General features: G+C 44.5%; 1 protein-coding gene across 1 annotated transcript in view; it reads right to left on the bottom strand.

Moving 5' to 3' along the window:
• Positions 1–5296, bottom strand: part of NALF1 (NALCN channel auxiliary factor 1) — a 663869-nt gene extending 658573 nt beyond the window's left edge. Inside the window, exon 1 of the mRNA XM_077297036.1 lies at positions 4601–5296. Within this exon, the coding sequence (XP_077153151.1) occupies positions 4601–5296 (696 nt within the window). The remainder of the gene's footprint in view (positions 1–4600) is intronic.
• Between the last annotated feature and the right edge of the window lie 12642 nt (positions 5297–17938).

The raw sequence follows: 17938 nt of genomic DNA, 5'->3' as shown, positions 1-17938 counted from the left end.
GAAAGAAGCAGATTTCTCTGATAAGATATATTACAAGGTTTCTTATTTTCAGATGTGCTATTGATTTCCGAAATAAAATAAAAACAATAACTTATCTTTAAAGGGAAATTGTTCTAAAAAAACCAACAACTTTTTTTCAACAAAGAAATGTAAAGTATTAATGTTTTAATTAAAAAAGAAAACTTTTGTATTGGTATAAAATATGAAAAATACCATGCACAGGGTTAAGATACATGTCTCTGCATCATGTGCTGGATTTAGATATGCATCTCTGCATCACGCATAGTGATTAGATGCGGGAAGTTAATCACACGCTGGGATTAGATATGCATCTCTGAGGGCTGTATCACACATGATGGACATTAGATACAAGGCTCTGAACTGTAACACCCATGATGAGGATTAGATACATGGCTCTCCAATCTGTATGACACATGAAGATTAGATACAAGGCTCTGTGGACTGTATCACACTTGATGGCCACTAGACATGTGACACTACAGGCTGTATCACACATGATGGGCATTAGGTATGCGGCTCTGCTGGCTGTATGACACAAGCTGGGATTAGATACATGGCTCTGTGTGCTGTATAACACATGATGGGCACTAGATATGCGGCACCAGGCTGTATCACACATGATGGGGATTAGATACACAGCACTGTGGGCTGTACCACACATTTTTGGGAATAGATATGCAGCACTGCAAGCAGTATGACACATGATGGGCATTAAATTCATAGCTCTAAGTTGTATCACATGATGGGGATGAGATACATGGGACAGCTGACTGTATCACACATGATGGGGATGAGATACACGGCACAGTTGATTGTATCACACATGATGGGGATGAGATACTCGGCACAGCAGCTGTATCACACATGATGGGGATGAGATACATGGCACAGCTGGCTGTATCACACATGATGGGGATGAGATACACAGCACGGCTGGCTGTATCACACATGATGGGGATGAGATACGCGGTCACAGCTGGCTGTATCACACATGATGGGGATGAGATACTCGGCACAGCAGCTGTATCACACATGATGGGGATGAGATACACGGCACAGCTGATTGTATCACACATTATGGGGATGAGATACACGGCACAGCTGATTGTATCACACATGATGGGGATGAGATACTCGGCACAGCGGCTGTATCACACATGATGGGGATGAGATACACAGCACAGCTGGCTGTATCACACATGATGGGGATGAGATACACAGCACAGCTGGCTGTATCACACATGATGGGGATGAGATACGCGGCACAGCTGGCTGTATCACACATGATGGGGATGAGATACACAGCACAGCTGGCTGTATCACACATGATGGGGATGAGATACGCGGCACAGCTGGCTGTATCACACATGATGGGGATGAGATACACAGCACGGCTGGCTGTATCACACATGATGGGGATGAGATACGCGGCCACAGCTGGCTGTATCACACATGATGGGGATGAGATACTCGGCACAGCGGCTGTATCACACATGATGGGGATGAGATACACGGCACAGCTGATTGTATCACACATGATGGGGATGAGATACACGGCACAGCTGATTGTATCACACATGATGGGGATGAGATACTCGGCACAGCGGCTGTATCACACATGATGGGGATGAGATACACAGCACAGCTGGCTGTATCACACATGATGGGGATGAGATACACAGCACAGCTGGCTGTATCACACATGATGGGGATGAGATACGCGGCACAGCTGGCTGTATCACACATGATGGGGATGAGATACACAGCACAGCTGGCTGTATCACACATGATGGGGATGAGATACGCGGCACAGCTGGCTGTATCACACATGATGGGGATGAGATACACAGCACAGCTGGCTGTATCACACATGATGGGGATGAGATACGCGGCACAGCTGGCTGTATCACATTATGAGGAATAGATGCACTGTGACTTCTCCAAAAGTGAGAAGAGCTCGGTAGCTTGATAGCAGCACAATGTCTGGCTGCCCATCACCTCATCACGGCATGTCCTGTCACCTCTATCCATAGAATAGAGAGATCTGCATGTGAGTGGCCATCTCATTCCTCCTCCATCCAGATGCCATGGCCAGCAGCTGCCCACCAGGTGGTATGTCAGGGAATCCCATGCTGGATAGAAGCAGGTCTCATAGATGGAACATCTACCAGACAGTTATGAGATTTCCTGTAGATATGCCATGACTGTCAAACACTAGCCACTTCTCGAAGCAAAGTATAATGAAACGATTTCTCAAGAATATTATTTTCCACTAACCAAAGTATGAAGAACACTTAAAAGCGTTGGGTGAATGCTCAGGCGATCCTACATCATATACAGTACACTGATATAAAGCTGGATTTCACCATCCACAACCTGTTTGGTTTGCAGTTTTTCTTTCAGTGGTATATTGGCAGAAAATAGCAGCTAGAGTATACCCTGAATATTGGTTAATAAATTGCAGCCAATCTGGCATTTAGGAACAAATATTAACATGTACGACTGGTCATCAGTTACAAATGCGCATAGAGAATATGGGTTTCGAGAAGAAAAGTATATCGTTTCACCAAATCTGTATTGTTATAATGCGGTTACGAGAGGAAACAAGCAATTTACAAATGCAGGATTATAACGCGATTAGTACATCTAATTTACTCACTGAGCCGTTCATAACGTCATAGGAAAGGGCATTACGTCATGACGGATGTGGAGACATAAGCCAGCCCTGCAGAGAGATGACATTACTACCTAATGCCTTCTGTTCTTTCTAACGTTAAGAGGTCATATTTTAGGAAGCAATAGAAGTCAGGTATCGTTAGGCCACCGATGATAATCAGAAGGTAAAGCAACACTGAAACTAGACTCTTCTGAAAATGATGTCCAATGGGTAGAACTTCCCAGAACGTTAAATCGAATAGTCTTACGATTTTCACGCAGTTTCTCCATTAATGTGCAAAATGCCTTATCCAAAATAATAAACAAGACCTTCAAGTATCCCAAAGATATTAACTTAATAAACATCCTCGCGTAGATAAAACAAAGTAAACCCTAAATCTTGAAGGAACTTGAATAATAAACTTGGCATAAGGATATTTTACCTTCTACCCCCTAGTTTGACATTTCTACCTTCCTGCTTTTTTCCGCACACATAGTATTATTAACATCAGGAGAAATGTAGCATCAGTGAAGACATACGCTTAATGTAGGGTAAGGTATAGTCACCAGTCGGATAGGTTTTACGAAGAAGTCCTCAGCAATCATGAGAAGCAGATCTACACTGACTTTACGCCACATCTACAATTAGGTAATGTCATAACTGGTAAGATCCTGCTGATAGGATTTCTGTAGAGTTAGACCATATTCTTGATTATCCAAACATTAGGTAATGCCTTGTCTAACTATACAACCATTTCCAGAAAACTAAACCTAGCCCCTGAGTCAGAGTCTCTGCCAGCTTCAGGACCACAGATCAGGCTGTCAGCACCACGGACAGCAACTGAATTTCAAAGGCAGTAGACCAGATAAATGTCCCATAAAATGTTAATAACCCACAACTTCTCAAGAACAAATATTATTGGCAGTCTGTCAAATGTAACAAGCAAAGAATAAAATAAGGCAGCACCAGATCTGTACTTGATTTTACTTATCAAAAATATAACATTCCACCCCCAGCAATAACACATCAATAGCAAGTACAACCTTTTACATCCACCTGGAATGGGTCACCGGTATATGCCTACAGTCACAAGACCGCCTGATGGCATACGTTTCCTTGCAGGCCTTCCGCCTGTGCTTGGAAAGTCCAATCCGCCACATAATGGGATCACACAAGTGTGGACGCATCTGATGAGACATACTGTACTGGATGTTCGACATTCTTGTATCCTTTTACATTCTTCATAGGGCTCATTATTCACAATCATACAGCAAGATATCGGATCACATGAATAGAAATTGTTCGGACACTAGATAACAATGAACATTGTACTAAAAGTCCGTATGGCGAAACATTTGACGAAAAAAAAAAACCATTAAAATACCATGATCATCACAAGGTTATAATTCATCGCTGCTCTGTGCAGCCTTAACGTAAATCCATATCATGCCAAACCGGCCGGTGTCCCACATCGGTGGTCATTCTGAAGGCCATGTGTCCTGAAACCTTTACTCCAAATGATATTAATGACCACCCTGCAGCCTGAGCACACGTAGCTGCGAACTGCACAAGAAATTCCTGTATTAATCGCAAACAATTCCATTATAAGCACAGAACACTATAAGAACAGAATCGCAGCCTCTCCATGCACATGACCAAAATGGATCTCACTGTCCACCAGAAAGCAATCTGTGATATGTGACACGTCATTATTAGACAATAGTATCTGCTCATAGATGTGACCAGCATCAGATCCTAACAGTGGAGCCCAGGCCACAGTCCAGCCTCGCAGAGTCCTAGAGGCTCTATGGATCAGGGCTAGGCAATGCACAGAAAGTATAAACCATCAGCTGTCAGTCCTGAGATGTCAACCACAGCAAGTGTCCAAGGAACATGGACATGGAGAAGAAGCCAATGTCCTACCTTGCAGTCTCCAGAACAGGATATGACCGAATACTCATCCGATTGTAAATATTTCTGTAGCAAAACTTCAAATTCTTGATATTTCTCCTGAGCATGCTGGTCATAGCCTCTATATGCTTGGACACATTGCCTACAACCAGCCACATTCCCATTCTCCACCATGTCCCCACTACAGTTTAAAGTGTCCGGATTCGAGAACCCATAAAACAAATCTGAAAGTGTATAGGAATTACAAAAGGGAAGGTAAAAATGACTCAAGTTGGAGTGAGCGGGCTTCCTCCACGAGCCCTCACTCCAGGCCCCACAGATGGACTCCGCATCGCCCACCATGTAACACTGACCCCACGGAGGACTATGTGGGGGGCAGGCTTCTAGCAGGGCTGGGGGAGAACGTCCTAGAAAAATAGCTTGTGTGCCTGGGCCAAGGCTCTCTGGGGAGGGCTGCAGGGTGGCTGGGGGCGGTGGTGGGGCTGGGGACAGCAGGCTGCCCGGCTCTTTGTCTCGGGTCCTTGTCAATTTCGCCTCAGCGCAGAACCACAAATGATCAGAAAGCAGAACTGTGAAAAACAAGAGAGATGCTAGAGACAGTCGCCATTTCTGAGCCCTCTCGGAATCCGTGAAAGGCTTCTCGTTCTCCCGGGGTGAGATCCTGGAGCTGTCATCAAACTGCCGACACATCCAAGCACCCCTGGTCATATTTCAGGAACTGGCGGACTCCACCGTGAGGGCTCCGGGGCCGGGGTGACCACAATAGTCATCTGCCTGACTGAGAATGGACGGGCTGGCGCTGCCTTCCTGCTCTCCCCCACAGCGCAGCGAGCGGCTAGATCCGCGGGCAGAAGGGCAGGAGCCCGGGCATCGTCACATCACGGCTCTGCCGTCCCCTCAGCAGCTGTCCCCTCCGCGCTGTCCTAGGCGGCATGTGGCTGCACTTGGTTGCGTCGGTCCCCCCCCTCCTGGGTAGTAAATGGGTTGTCCCGATAGGAGGGGTCACATAGGTCCTTAAAACTAAGTGCACGTGATCCCCCCTCACTGGCTCTTACCCTTGTGAGCTGGTAGGACACAGCAGCACGTCAGGAGGAACGGAGAAGAAGCCCCTTCCCCCGGGTTACCGGCATCATGGCCGACACTGCAGCACGAGCTGGGCGCTGAGGCAGGTGAGTGCGCGCTGCTCAAGGCAGGAGCGGGCACAGGTGACAGGTGCGAAGGTCCATAGCGGAGCCCAGCGGTCACCCCGGGCGGGAGCATCCAGGACTCCGCAGCCACAGCGATGGTACAGCAGCTCCAGAGATGAGTCACAGTCTGAGCCTGCGCTGCTGCAGGACTGCGCGCAACTTAGCGTTAACCCTCTCCTCCCACCCCCCAGACAACGGAGCTCTGCTGGCTGAGCGTTCACTTGCACTGCAACTCCAATAGCACTGTCGCCACCTGCTGATAAAAGTGTGTCAGCACATGCTAGGAGAGGTTGTACTGCTCCTCATGCACAGCAGACACTTCATGGATGTTCTTGGGATGATTTATTTGCTACAGACATCATCCCCGACAATCAAAGGCAGGACACGTAACAAGATGCACACTCTACACACACAGTATACATTCAAAGGATACAGCTCCAGGGGTTTCCATCCAGAGATAGATACTCCAGGGGGGCTTCCGTCCAGAGACGGAGAAGTCCGGGGGGGGGGGCTTCCGTCCAGAGACGGAGAAGTCCGGGGGGGGGGGCTTCCGTCCAGAGACGGAGAAGTCCGGGGGGGGGGGCTTCCGTCCAGAGACGGAGAAGTCCGGGGGGGGGGGGCTTCCGTCCAGAGACGGAGAAGTCCGGGGGGGGGGGGCTTCCGTCCAGAGACGGAGAAGTCCGGGGGGGGGGGGCTTCCGTCCAGAGACGGAGAAGTCCGGGGGGGGGGGCTTCCGTCCAGAGACGGAGAAGTCCGGGGGGGGGGCTTCCGTCCAGAGACGGAGAAGTCCGGGGGGGGCTTCCGTCCAGGTGTGTCTGTAGTTTCGCTTCTTCTGCCAGTCATATGAGACACAGGTGGACACATAGTCTGTCACGTCCAGGGTCACACAGAATTAACCGTTGGGTAGTCCTGAACAAAATGCTCACGGTGAGGGTCCACATCCTATATGTACTTATTATCACCTTCACGGTCAGCGTCATCCACTGATAGCTGGAGATCACACACAAATGATGAGAGCCGGGGTCACCGAAGGCAGAGCCACAGTGGCGGACCACAGAATATGTCCTTGGAGAAGGAAGATAATCCCACCAAGACGTCCGCTTTGCAGCTTTCCCCTCCAGGTCACTGTTCCTATCAGAGGGTAAGTTGTCATGCTTTAAGGCATGGACTAATCCTAATCAAGACTCTTATGTCGTTGATAGAGAGCTATGATCGATTTTCAAAAACATGATGTCTCGTGTAGAGTCAATGGTTTTTCCAGAGGTTTTGATAATGTCTTCCTCTCCGGATAGGGCTATCACACAGTATGAGATGGCTATACCATCTTCATGGGCAATGTTTCGGGATGCTTACTTTTGTAGTGTTGCTCCATTGGGCCCACTTCTACCCAGGGAGTTGAGATTAAAAAATTCAAAAACCGGAATATGTGTGTGTATGGTCATTAGTGTCTTCTGATCTTATTGCCATTAAATAAAGAAAAAAAGGCAGATGATAAAAAAATAAATAAATAAATAAAAGTTGCTAAAACCTTTGGAAATTGGATTCAGGCCTTTTCAATTCTTGCATATATGCTATTAAAAAGTTTCAGTTCAGCAGCTTCAGTAACTTTTGGGTTTTATAGTGTTCGCATGTCATGTCTATAGCTAGGATTTTCTCACGTAGATTATCCATGGCGACAGCTGGTGCTAAAAACCCCCTCATCATTTCATAAGGCGTTTAACATCAGTTCCAAAAGAGGACTTGAAAGTTTGGCAATCATTCTTCCAAGACTCAGATGGTATCTCATGTACCAGTGAACCGTAACTGGTAATTCTCATTGCCCCTCTTAGCCTTGCTTGCAAGTTAATATAAGATTTAGAGCAAAGCATGTACCTGGCGAGTTAAAAAGTGCAGCTGATGCCCTATCAGTGACGTCATTTGAGGAACGGCATCTTCAGGCAGAGATAGAAGGCTTGCCCTGCCTGGATTTCCTATGGAAATTAGTGGAGTCCAACTGAAGCCTCTAGTTCTGAACTCTATTTCAACTGTTAATGTTTCAAGCCATGGTAAGGCTGGGGCCGAAGGGTTAAACTGTATGACTATGGAGGTGTCATTAACAGATGTGTGTTGTGATAATGCGCTTATGTAGTTGAGCAAAATGAGAAAAGATGGGGTGTCCGCATCCACCATGGTCAAGTGTCTGTCCAGGGTCTCCTTCACACAGTTATTGTTGTGGGGTTTGTCCGATACCACAAAAAATGTTGTTACAAAATTGACAGAGTTTGGGGAAAAAGAAAGGCAACATACTGACAAACATAGACCAATCTTTCTTATTATTACAACGGTTATTCCTAGCCTTAAAGGGCTATTCCCGTGTCCATGATCCCATCCCAATATGTAGTAGGTGTAATAATAATATTAGCAAATACCTCCAATTAGAAATGTAGTATAGTTTTTCTGATTCGCTATGTCTCTTTGCTCAAGTGCAGGCATTGCAGGACCTTAGGTATCCATGGTTACGACCACTGATATAATGAGTTATCTGTTAGCGGTCGTAACCATGGATACCTAAGGTCCTGCAATGCCTGCACTTGAGCAAAGAGACATAGCAAATCAGAAAAACTATACTACATTTCTAATTGGAGGTATTTGCTAATATTATTACATCTACTACATATTGGAATAGGATCATGGAGATGGGAATAGCCCTTTTAAAACAAATACATGCATCTCCTTACAAGATGTCTTCATTTAAATGTGCCTCCTACCTACCTACCTTTGTTCTGTGACTTGCAAAATGGAAAGTTGGTTGCAAGATTCGAATCCTCAAATCTTTGCTGATGATGTAGTGGTTTTACAAGACTCCATGGCTGACTGTTTATAAATTGGTTTCAAGCAGCTGAACGCAAGACCTAATTGAGAGGGCTAAGTATACCTTCACCCTTATGACGGGTGGGAGAACCTTGTAGGAGGAACGTCAACATCAAGTGAGGCACCAAGACATATGAACTGACCTGCCCACCACAGGAGCAGTGGTGGTAGCTTTCTGGTGACCACGTATTATCAGGCAAGGTTCTCTGGTCTTGCTTACCATTTGAGTTATAAATAAATGATGCTGTTACCACCACATCCATTACAGATAATGGTGTTCACTGTGTACATTATCACTATCATTCACTGTAAATGTTTCACCTATAACATGCTTGTATGTCTGCATTGTAGCATGATTACTATGTGTGAATCCTGTCATACCCAACATAGAAAGAACCACTATAATCTGCTTGGTCATAAAAGCTTTAACGTGTATTCACACAAGTCTCCATGCAGCATTCCATCCGCCCATCCATCTATCCATCCACCCATCTGTCCACATATCCATTCATTAATCCTTTTACACACCTGTCCATCCATCCAGCCACCCATCTTTCTCTATCGCTACATATATATCAAACATTCTTATCTTCTTCTTCCATATGTATTTCTCATACTATTTGATGGTGTCATGGTACGCTTAGACATTTGCATTATGGATCTATTTAGCTTTGTTTATGGTTTGGAATGTCTGTATATTTTGGTGTGTGGTGTGTCTTTTGCACCCCAGCATCCAATAATAGATTATACTGTATAGCTTACACTGCATTGCTTGTACTGCAACATTATCTATCTGTCTATTATCTATCGATCATCTCATCACCATACATGTGTTCATTCTCCTTCGCTTCCGGTGCCTTGACAGTGTGGTGTATGTGAGAGCTGTAATCCGTCCCCTGCAGTGATTCAGTATTTTTTCTGCTAATATTGTCCTTGGTGCAAGCAGTGTGAGGCACAGACTTCCGCAGCATCTGCTGTTTGCTTGCTGCCGCTGCTGCAGTCCTATTCTCTGCTGCCCCGTAGTGTTCCTCGCTCACATACAGAGAAATCATCACACATGTAACAGGTCTCCTACGATCTGGCCTCATGCACAGCCCTATATCTTAATGTGCTATTGCATTTCATATCCGTAGTCTATAGAGCAGTATACTGTATTGACTCCGCTGCGATGTCATTAAACACGTCCATGACTGACAAATCCTGGGAAATTAGCAGAGCTCCAAACAGGGAACCCTCCACTGTCACTGCTTGTGGCATCCCAGCCCTGTGTAAGATCAGCGCTGTGTCTGTGTTCATGGTAAATGGAGGATTTGTGAATGAATAGCGACACACACTAATCACCAGCGATATGCTGAGCGGGGCTCGAAAAATCCTCTAGTCCATTGATTCTTTAGGAGGTGAATCAGGCTGGTTTATTGCTGATCTTAAACCTTATGAATCCATTTTACTATGTGAAATATGTTGGGGTGTATTTGCAGGCGGCAGATTATTTTTTTTTTTCTTTTTTTGCAGAAATTTCTGCTACCGTATTATATTAAATGAGGCTTACAGAAATTATTATATTTATATAGCGCCAACATATTCTGCAGCACTTTACATTTTAGAAGGGACTTGTACAGACTAATCACATAAAACAACAGATACCAAGATGAATGAGGGCCCTGCTCGCAAGCTAACAATCTATGAGGAAGTAGGGGAGACACAAAAGGTGGATGGTAACAATTGCTTGTAATGTGTGGTCCAGATATCATGTAACGCTGCATCTGCATGAACCAGTAACCAACCAGTACGTGTACGGGCACGTAGGGCTAATAAGTGCACAGTGTGTGTGACCAGATGATACGAGGGTCCTGGTTTTAAAGAAAATGTTGTATGGATGCATGTATGTATGTGTGTGTACTACAGAAACACCAATCACATAAACAGAACTGCTTTTCAGTTGCAGAAATTCCTCCAATAAATCTGCATCTGAATATACCCGAAGAGAAAATTCAGTCTGATTAAATGAACATGGTGACTCACACAAATGTGCTATTTAGAAATGTGCTTTTTTTTACAACCAAGGGAAAATAATTTTTACTTATCTGTCCCTCTCAGAACTGTGTAATGCAAGAGGACTTTTGGAAAAGAAACAATTATACTTTTACAAAAAGATGCTTTAACATTAAAAGAATCAGATCATCTCCTTATATTATCCAGTAATCTGACAGAGGAGCTACATACAAAGGTGTCATTTATTTACCTACAGGAAGAGACCTCTCAATCATGCTCTGCCGGCCGGGGATGGTCGCCCGTGGGACACTGCTCCATGTGACTATCACTTTTGAGTCTATTATATGTTGAAGAGCCTCGGAGTTAAGGTACCTTCACACTAAACAACGCTGCAGCGATATCGACAACGATGCCGATCGCTGCAGCGTCGCTGTTTGGTCGCTGGAGAGCTGTCACACAGACAGCTCTCCAGCGACCAACGATGCCGAGGTCCCCGGGTAACCAGGGTAAACATCGGGTTACTAAGCGCAGGGCCGCGCTTAGTGACCCGATGTTTACCCTGGTTACCATTGTAAATGTAAAAAAAACAAACAGTACATACTCACCTTCTGCTGTCTGTCACACGTCCCTCGCAGTCTGCTTCCTGCACTGACTGAGTGCCGCCGTAAGGCACAGCACAGCGGTGACGTCACTGCTGTGCTCTGCTTTCACTTTACGGCCGGCGCTCACAGTCAGTGCGGGAAGCAGACGGCGAGGGACGTGTGACAGACAGCAGAAGGTGAGTATGTACTGTTTGTTTTTTTTACATTTACAATGGTAACCAAGGTAAACATCGGGTTACTAAGTGCGGCCCTGCGCTTAGTAACCCGATATTTACCCTGGTTACCACTGTAAAACCGCTGGCATCGTTGCTTTGGCTGTCAAACACGACGATACACGCCGATCTGACGACCAAATAAAGTTCTGAACTTTCAGCAACGACCAGCGATATCACAGCAGGATCCAGATCGCTGCTGCGTGTCAAACACAACGATATCGCTATCCAGGACGCTGCAACGTCACGGATCGTTATCGTTGTAAAGTCGCTTAGTGTGAAGGTACCTTTAAACATAGTGAATTGTAGTCACTAATCCTGTCACTGTTTCATGGTAGCCCATGGTTAGAACAACCTGAACCTTCAACCAGGTTCCCTGAAAAGTGTTTGGACCTCATTACAAAATATCCAAACCTGTTATAATTTGTCACAGCTGGTGGGTGGGAGAACCTTGCTGGAGGAAGTTCAATGTCAAGTGAAGTATCAAGACGCACCAATCATCACGTGCCCACCGCAGGAGCAGTAGTGACGGCATTCTGGTGACCTTATTATCAGGCCAGGTTCTCCTACTTATGGTCTTGTTTACCATTTGTCATTTATAAAATATGCTGTGACCTACCACATCCACTAAAGATAACAATGGTGCAGTGTCTGATTTAGAGGCACAACACCCCTCATTATGTTGTCCACCATGACATAGCAGTCTCCTTCCCCTTGTCTCCATGCCTCTTTCCTGCTCTTCCTCTCAGTGATTGCAGCTGATCAGTAGGATTTGGCCTCCTGTTGACCACAGTCATCTTGGTCCTTTATTAAATTGCCACTATCTTCATCCCCAAACACTTCTTTGGGGGAGTAGTTTGCTCTTCTGTATCATCTCTGGCACAGAGATCACTATCCTAGCAGCACTGGTCTGGAAGAGGAAAAGGATAAGCTCAGGAAGTGGAGGCACAGGAGGAAGGCAAGGGGAGACAAATCACTGGGTCAGCCTCTGCAGCAGCATCAACTTGTGTGCCAGATGCAACATTGCTGGGGCTCATAGACATGGATGCTGTGGGGAGTGATACATCTCATTATCACCAGGGAGTGTGTGTATGATGTGTAGCATGCATAACACAGGTGTGATACAGGTGCCAGCACAGTGGAGCCTGCACAGTGGAGTGCTGAGGACTAGTCCCTGCACAAAGGTGTGCTCCTGTTTAGTCCTTGCAGGGAGGTGCTCTGCTGACTGGTATGTGCATAGAGATGTTCTGCTCACTCCCCTGCACAGAGGTATGCTTCTGACTAGTCCTTACACAGAGGTATGTTTCTGATTAGTCCTTACACAGAGGTATGCTTCTGACTAGTCCTTACACAGAGGTATGCTTCTGACTAGTCCTTACACAGAGGTATGCTTCTGACTAGTCCTTACACAGAGGTATGCTTCTGACTAGTCCTTACACAGAGGTATGCTTCTGACTAGTCCTTACAGAGGTATGCTTCTGACTAGTCCTTACACAGAGGTATGCTTCTGACTAGTCCTTACAGAGGTATGCTTCTGACTAGTCCTTACACAGAGGTATGCTTCTGACTAGTCCTTACACAGAGGTATGTTTCTGATTAGTCCTTACACAGAGGTATGTTTCTGATTAGTCCTTACACAGAGGTATGCTTCTGACTAGTCCTTACACAGAGGTATGCTTCTGACTAGTCCTTACACAGAGGTATGTTTCTGACTAGTCCTTACACAGAGGTATGCTTCTGACTAGTCCTTACACAGAGGTATGCTTCTGACTAGTCCTTACACAGAGGTATGCTTCTGACTAGTCCTTACACAGAGGTATGTTTCTGATTAGTCCTTACACAGAGGTATGCTTCTGACAAGTCCTTACACAGAGGTATGCTTCTGACTAGTCCTTACACAGAGGTATGTTTCTGACTAGTCCTTACACAGAGGTATGCTTCTGACTAGTCCTTACACAGAGGTATGCTTCTGACTAGTCCTTACACAGAGGTATGCTTCTGACTAGTCCTTACACAGAGGTATGCTTCTGACTAGTCCTTACACAGAGGTATGCTTCTGACTAGTCCTTACACAGAGGTATGCTTCTGACTAGTCCTTACACAGAGGTATGCTTCTGACTAGTCCTTACACAGAGGTATGCTTCTGACTAGTACTGGCCCCTGTTAAGAGGTGTACTGCTGACTGGTACCTGCAGAGAGATGTACTGCTGACTATCCCTTGCGCAAAGGTGTGCTGCTGACTGACCCCTGCTATCTTGTGTATTACAGCTACACCAACTTGTCACTTTTTCATATACCAAATTCTCACGCACTATACACTGTATACTTTATCATGCACTGTAAATATTTTACCTATGACATGTTTGGATGTCTGCACTGTTGCATAATTATGTGTGAATATTCTCATACATACACATTATTCTCTACTTGATTATAACAGCTTTTAACTTGTATTCACACGAGTCTCAATGCAGCATTCCATCCATCCATGCATCTCCCTATCATTACATATATGTCACATTCTCTCCCTTTTCACTCTACTGTATATGTATTTCTAATAATCATTGATTTCATTGGATGCTTATACATTTTGGATGCCTGTATATTGTGGTGTGTCTTTTGCACCCCAGCATCCAATAATAGATTATACTGCATCTCCATGCATATACTGTATAGTTTACACTGCATTGCTTGTACTTCAACGTTATCTATCTGTCTATTATCTATCGATCATCTCATCACCATACATGTGTTCATTCTCCTTCGCTTCCGGTGCCTTGACAGTGTGGTGTATGTGAGAGCTGTAATCCGTCCCCTGCAGTGAGTCAGTATTTTTTCTGCTAATATTGTCCTTGGCGCAAGCAGTGTGAGGCACAGACTTCCGCAGCATCTGCTGTTTGCTTGCTGCCGCTGCTGCAGTCCTATTCTCTGCTGCCCCGTAGTGTTCCTCGCTCACATACAGAGAAATCATCACACATGTAACGGGTCTCCTATGATCTGGCCTCATGCACAGCCCTATATCTTAATGTGCTATTGAGAATTTGCCAATGTGGGCTTGTAGCATTCACGGCTATAACACTGCATTTCATATCCGTAGTCTATAGAGCAGTGGCAGTATACAGTATTTACTCCGCTGCGATGTCATTAAACATGTCCATGACTGACAAATCCTGGGAAATTAGCAGAGCTCCAAACAGGGAACCCCCCCCTCCCTCCACTGTCACTGCTTGTGGCATCCCAGCCCTGTGTAAGATCAGCGCTGTGTCTGTGTTCATGGTACATGGAGGATTTGTGAATGAATAGTGACACACACTAATCACCAGCGATATGCTGAGCGGGGCTCGAAAAATCCTCTAGTCCATTGATTCTTTAGGAGGTGAATCAGGCTGGTTTATTGCTGATCTTAAACCTTATGAATCCATTTTACTATGTGAAATAGGTTAGGGTGGAATCACCGGTGGCAGATTTTTTGCAGAAATTTCTGCTATCGTATTATATATTTGAATAAGGCTTAGAGAAATCTCTGGGCATGCTAGAGAACTTTTATTGATATATTAAAAGTACTCTTAATACTAAAAAGAGGTGCTAAGCGCATATGAGGGTCAACAGGGACAAATTGTAATGGCCAGATATGAAGAACAAGGGGGCTACGCTCTCCCTAGAAAAAGCCCTAAGAGTAGCCCTATCTACCAGCGGAAGTTGACACCCTAGTAGTTGACGTGATGGCGCCCCCGATCAATGTGGATAACCCTGAAGACCCTAATACACCCTATACATACAAAAATAGAAAAACAGAAAAAAAACACATACATAGAAAAACCGTAAAAATACCCCTAGTGGGGAGGCAAAATAGTCTCATGGGGGAGTGAATCTATAGACAGAATTATCTCGGAAATGAGCATTGACAGCGCCCCAGCCCAATTTATTTAATGGCGGCGCCTGAACAACTAACACGCCGCACACAGCTTTGATCTCGGCCATTGGTGGACATTGAAGCCCTCATCTCTGGATACCCTGATGAACCGTCAGGAATAATAGCTAATCATGGCTTATAAGTACCATAGTTTATCATATCTGGCAATTTTTTAAACTTATGTCATTATACCCAAATATTTATTTACTGGAAATTAGAGTGAGCTACTGATGGCTATTAGGTGCCAAATCTGTGTGGATCACAGTACAGTCATGGCCAAAGGTATTCACACCCCTGCAGTTCTGTCAGATAATACTTAGTTTCTTCCTGAAAATGATTGCAAACACAAACTCTTTGGTATTATTATCTTCATTTAATTTGTCTTAAATGAAAAAAACACAAAAAGAATTGTTCTAAAGCCAAATTGGATACAATTCCACACCAAACATAAAAAAGGGGGTGGACAAAAGTATTGGCACCGTTCGAAAAATCATATGATGCTTCTCTAATTTGTGTAATTAACAGCACCTGTAACTTACCTGAGGCACCTAACAGGTGTTGGCAATAACTAGATCACACTTGCAGCCAGTTGACATGGATTAAAGTTGACTCAACCTCTGTCCTGTGTCCTTGTGTACCACATTGAACAAAGAATTGAGGACTTGAGAAACCAAATTGTGATGAAGCATGAGCAATCCCAAGACTACAAGTCCATCTCCAAAGACCTGAATGTTCCTGTGTCTACCGTGCGCAGTGTCATCCAGAAGTTTAAAGCCCATGGCACTGTGGCTAACCTCCCTAGATGTGGACGGAAAAGAAAAATTGACAAGAGATTTCAACGCAAGATTGTGCTGATGTTGGATAAAGAACCTCATCATCCAAACAAGTTCAAGCTGCCCTGCAGTCCGAGGGTACAACAGTGTCAACCCGTACTATCCGTCGGCGTCTGAATGAAAAGGGACTGTATGGTAGGAGACCCAGGAAGACCCCACTTCTTACCCCGAGACATAAAAAAGCCAGGCTGGAGTTTGCCAAAACTTACCTGAAAAAAACGTTTTGGAAGAATGTTCTCTGGTCAGATGAGACAAAAGTAGAACTTTCTGGGCAAAGGCATCAACATAGAGTTTACAGGAGTAAAAAAGAGGCATTCAAAGAAAAAAACACGGTCCCTACAGTCAAACATGGCGGAGGTTCCCTAATGTTTTGGGGTTGCTTTGCTGCCTCTGGCACTGGACTGCTTGACCATGTGCATGGCATTATGAAGTCTGAAGACTACCAACATATTTTGCGGCATAATGTAGCGCCCAGTGTGAGAAAGCTGGGTCTCCGTCAGAGGTCATGGGTCTTCCAGCAGGACAATGACCCAAAACACACTTCAAAAAGCACTAGAAAATGGTTTGAGAGAAAGCACTGGAGACTTCTAAGGTGGCCAGCAATGAGTCCAGATCTGAATCCCATAGAACACTTGTGGAGAGATCTAAAAATGGCAGTTTGGAGAAGGCACCCTTCAAATATCAGGGACCTGGAGCAGTTTGCCAAAGAAGAATGGTCCAAAATTCCAGCAGAGCATTGTAAGAAACTCATTGATGGTTACCGGTAGTGATTGGTCGCAGTTATTTTGGCTAAAGGTTGTACAACCAAGTATTAGGCTGAGGGTGCCAATACTTTTCTGTGGCCCATTTTTGGAGTTTTGTGTGAAATGATCAATGTTTTGCTTTTTGCTTCATTCTCTTTTGTGGTTTTTCATTTAAGACAAATTAAATGAAGATAATAACAAAGAATTTGTGTTTGCAATCATTTTCAGGAAGAAACTGAGTATTATCTGACAGAATTGCAGAGGTGTGAATACTTTTGGCCATGACTGTATATGGTGATTTTGCTGAATCTGTACTTCTATATTTGTACCACCCTCTTTACTAGTCCTTCCATTCAGTTAGATATTTATCTAAAATGTAACTTTTATTAGCCTATTAAAAATTCACACTACGTCAATAAATCTCAAAGTGCAAAGTGAATAATAATCCTAATGAAATTATCCTCCCATTGGCAAACACTATAATAAGCAAGGTATCTTTCTATTATGTGATAGAGCAATCTTATTGGCACGTATAGAATCTCCAAGCCTTTTAGGAGTTAGTTACCATATATGGAATTTATCAAATCCTCATTAGCATGAACCATGCCCATATACTGGCATCTAGATAGTTTTATGTGTAGACATAAAAGAGTAGACTTCTCCACCTCTTCAGATACTGTTCAAGGTGAAAGGCAGTATAGAACTGATCTTAGCAAAGTGTGCCCAAAATCATCACCGACACTTCAACCAGATATAAATTAATACAACACCATTACGTTAAATAAGAAAACACCTTGGTAAAGAGAATGTACGAATCAAAAATTGCAGTCATTAAATTCACCAATATTAACACTAAACAAGCAAAAAAGTGAATGCCATGGAGATCTTTTCCAACAAGTTACCTAAAAAATACACGGGCAACAAAGGGAATCGATGTCCATAAGGTGATAACATAATTTTCTCCAGTCACCTTCCACGACAACAGCATCGGAGGATGTCTACCCGCCCTAATGGGGGA

The sequence above is a fragment of the Ranitomeya variabilis genome, chromosome 3 (assembly GCF_051348905.1).
Source record: "Ranitomeya variabilis isolate aRanVar5 chromosome 3, aRanVar5.hap1, whole genome shotgun sequence".
NCBI lineage: Eukaryota > Metazoa > Chordata > Amphibia > Anura > Dendrobatidae > Ranitomeya > Ranitomeya variabilis.
This window is presented reverse-complemented; position numbering and strand designations above follow the sequence as displayed.